The sequence below is a fragment of the Vigna angularis genome, chromosome 2 (genome assembly GCF_016808095.1).
Source record: "Vigna angularis cultivar LongXiaoDou No.4 chromosome 2, ASM1680809v1, whole genome shotgun sequence".
Classification (NCBI taxonomy): Eukaryota; Viridiplantae; Streptophyta; class Magnoliopsida; order Fabales; family Fabaceae; genus Vigna; species Vigna angularis.
The window spans coordinates 48,539,621-48,543,249 of NC_068971.1; the positions used below are offsets into that span (position 1 = coordinate 48,539,621).

Below are 3,629 nucleotides of genomic sequence, written 5' to 3' on the forward strand. Positions count from 1 at the left end.
TATATTTTTAAACAAAAAAAATCATTATCGATAGGTGCATTTTGAAAACAAAATAAAGACAGAAAAAAAAAATCAGAAGAGAATCTAATTTTCTTCACACCACAGGTTCTTTTCTATGGTAAGACTCGTTTGGACTGAAAGAAAAGTTTTGCTGAGTTGCTTTGCTTGGTGTGGGCCTTTCTTATTTGGGCCCTTGTACTTCCCAACGCGCAGGTTTCTACGCGCATTGACACAATGTTATTCATTAATTAAGAAATGCTCTTTCTAACAAGAATTCTCAAGGTAACGTTTAAGCAAATACTTTACTACAAATACACTTAATTATGTTCCTTTAGTTCAAATGTAATGATAATTTTGGTTTTCATTGTTCCATTTTGTTCTTACAGTTTTTAAAACATGATAACTTTAGTCTTATTGTTAATCTTTATAATTTAACTTTTAATATCTACATACATGTGTGTGATGATCCAATAAATCTAAAAAAGTATCTATGTAACTATTTTGCTTTTGGTAATTTCAATAATTTAATACAAATGTTAAATAAAATATGAAATTTTTTACATATAAAATAAAACAACAAAAAATCATTATTGATCAAAACCATTAATATTATACTAGGGATTCATTAGGCGATAATTATCTTAGGAATTAATACGATCTTATAATAGTTGAGTAAAAGATAAATGAAGACAATTTAATTTTTTTGGGTGATTCTATATTACGGAATATAAAATGAATTTGAAATATTTGAGATTAATTGTTTTTTATGAAAGGTCTTTTTAAATGGATTAAAAATAAGAATTAATTAATCAAAAAGTCATGTGTCATGTGCCATGTGCCATGTGATGGGTGCAGTAATACATGGCATCTAGCCATGAACCTAGTCATACACTTATTATAATTGATGTGTGTGAACGAAGCTGCTTGCGACCCCATCTCTTGATATATATATATATATATATATATATATATATATATATATATATATATATATATATATATATATATATATATATATAAACAAATATGATGATGGCATATAATTAGGTATTGCATGTTACTACAAGTATGAAAGTATTAAATATTCATGCATAATACCCATAATTTCTTTCATCCAATTGACTTTTCATACATTATATATATATATATATATATATATATATATATATATATATATATATATATATATATATATATATATAAGTACGGAACTGAAGTACTTTCTATCTGTTTCTTTGATAACCTATCATTCAAATGCCCTATAATTTATACCATTTATCATTATAATATCATGCATGTTGTGTGCTGCAGAGCAGCTTGTGGGAACTGCATGTGCTGTACCACTCACGTACTACGGACATCTTAAATCGTCGAATCTGTGACATGGATTTCCTCAATTACCTCAATTGGGTTAAAAACCTTACACCCAATGATTGGATAAGGTTTTTCAAATTTAATTTGAAGAATAAAGTAAAAATTTAGTTTTTAAACTACACTCTTTTTCTCACTTCTACCTCCCTTCTGCTCATACCATTTATCATCATTACTTTGATGTAATATCTTTCGCTGAATTTAAGATCTATCAATCCAACATAACTGTTTAGAAAATAGATCTTTGATTCATTTGGTTTCATAAGCTTTTGTGTAAAATGTATAGAACATGAATTTCACGTTAAATGGACCGTTTAGCACCATGTAAATATAGAATGTTTAACTACTATACACTAAATTAGTTAGATTATAGTATTTTAATCCTGTTTAGTTTCAACATGTTGGTAATTGATATTAAGGTTAACTTCCTAAATCTTTTTTAATATAAAATAAATAAATAATTCAAAACTTGATTTTTAAAAGTTAATATTCACAATACATTTAAATTTACATACCCTACTAACTCACTTTAGAAATTTATTTTTTTCATTTATATTGACATAACACCCTGTTATACTTAGCATTGTAAAGATCCACGTTACACATTACTCTTGGATCGATGTCATCACTTTTAGTATTTTAATTAATGCATTTAATCGAGAATATTCAATTCAATATAAGAGGAGACAAATTTGTTGGTCAACATTTCTTTTCCAACAATTTGAATTTCAGCTAGCTGTTTCTATGGGCTAAAAGGCCCTACTGCTGCTATAAATGATAATAGGAATATGCCATAATAGTATCAAATTAAGCAATCCTTCATTGTCTTGTCAAAGAGAGAGAGAGAAGATGGAAAAGTTCATTATGAGTGGTTTCATATTGCTTGTGGTGCTATTCACTACAGAACTTGGACTGGCATCAGCTGCTTGGTTGCGAGCTCATGCAACATTCTATGGTGGAAGTGATGCCTCAGGAACAATGGGTAATTAATTAAAATGCATTTTCTTGTCTCATTTTTTCCCTTCATATCATGTCTATAGAATGAAGTGCAACAAACAAATAATCATGACTAAGTAATTCATTGGCAGGAGGAGCATGTGGCTATGGAAATCTCAACACAGATGGTTATGGTATAAAAACAGCTGCTTTGAGCACTGTTTTGTTTAATGACGGAAAATCATGCGGTGGTTGCTATACTATAGTTTGTGACGCAAACCAAGTGCCCCAATGGTGCCTTAGGGGCACTTCCATCACTATCACTGCCACGAATTTCTGTCCCCCAAACTATGCTCTCCCTAATGACAATGGTGGTTGGTGTAATCCTCCTAGACCACACTTTGACATGTCTCAACCTGCATTTGAGACAATAGCAAAGTACAAAGCTGGGATTGTGCCAATTTTTTACAGGAGGTATGTTTATGATGTTATTTGAAAAGCCTTTAAATGACAGATCATATGATGATGAACTTAGCTTTTGCTAACTGGTAATTGTATTATGCAGAGTTGGGTGCAAAAGAAGTGGAGGCATCAGATTTAGCATCAACGGGAGAGACTATTTTGAATTGGTGCTTATAAGCAACGTAGGTGGAGGTGGAGAGATTTCTAGAGTTTGGATCAAAGGGTCGAAAATGAACAAGTGGGAAAGCATGACAAGAAATTGGGGTGCTAACTGGCAAAGCCTCAGATATCTGAATGGTCAGAGTTTGTCTTTCAAAGTTCAACTCAGCAATGGGAAGACTCGCACTGCAATCAATGCAGCACCCTCCAATTGGAGATTTGGCCAGTCTTTCATCCCCAATGTTCAGTTTTGAAAACTCAAATTAATGCATCTATCAATATTACTGTTTGACTCTTCTTCTATTCCCTAAGCCTGTAACAATTACTGCTATAAATATTCCATGTGGTTGTGGCTCAGCAATTCGAGTATTGCAATGAAGCCTACCAACTTTGGTCTGTATTATTTACATAAGCACGAAATATATTGAATTAATATTGGAAGCATACATTTTACTTATGACGTACTAATATATCTTAATTATCATTTTCTGATATCTTTTTATTTATTTTTAACATTGGTATAAAACACCGACATCCGAATCAATTTTTTTTTTCAATTTGTACATTTAATCAGTTTTCTCGCATGGTTTATGTTGTGATTTCAGACAAAAACTTTTCATATAAGTTACAGCATTAAGGAAATAAAGACTAGTTATCAAGCTGAGATGTAAATGCAAACTATGAAGAAAAAACAATAGATG

General features: G+C 30.7%; 1 protein-coding gene across 1 annotated transcript; it reads left to right on the forward strand.

The window, feature by feature from the left end:
* The first annotated feature begins 2,183 nt into the window (after positions 1–2,183).
* LOC108328257 (putative expansin-A17) lies at positions 2,184–3,406 on the forward strand. The gene is made up of 3 exons (XM_017562090.2): positions 2,184–2,353; positions 2,460–2,781; positions 2,873–3,406. Exons 1-3 carry the CDS (start codon positions 2,221–2,223, stop codon positions 3,180–3,182), a joined length of 765 nt encoding a protein of 254 aa, XP_017417579.1. The 5' UTR covers positions 2,184–2,220; the 3' UTR covers positions 3,183–3,406.
* The last annotated feature ends 223 nt before the right edge of the window (positions 3,407–3,629 follow it).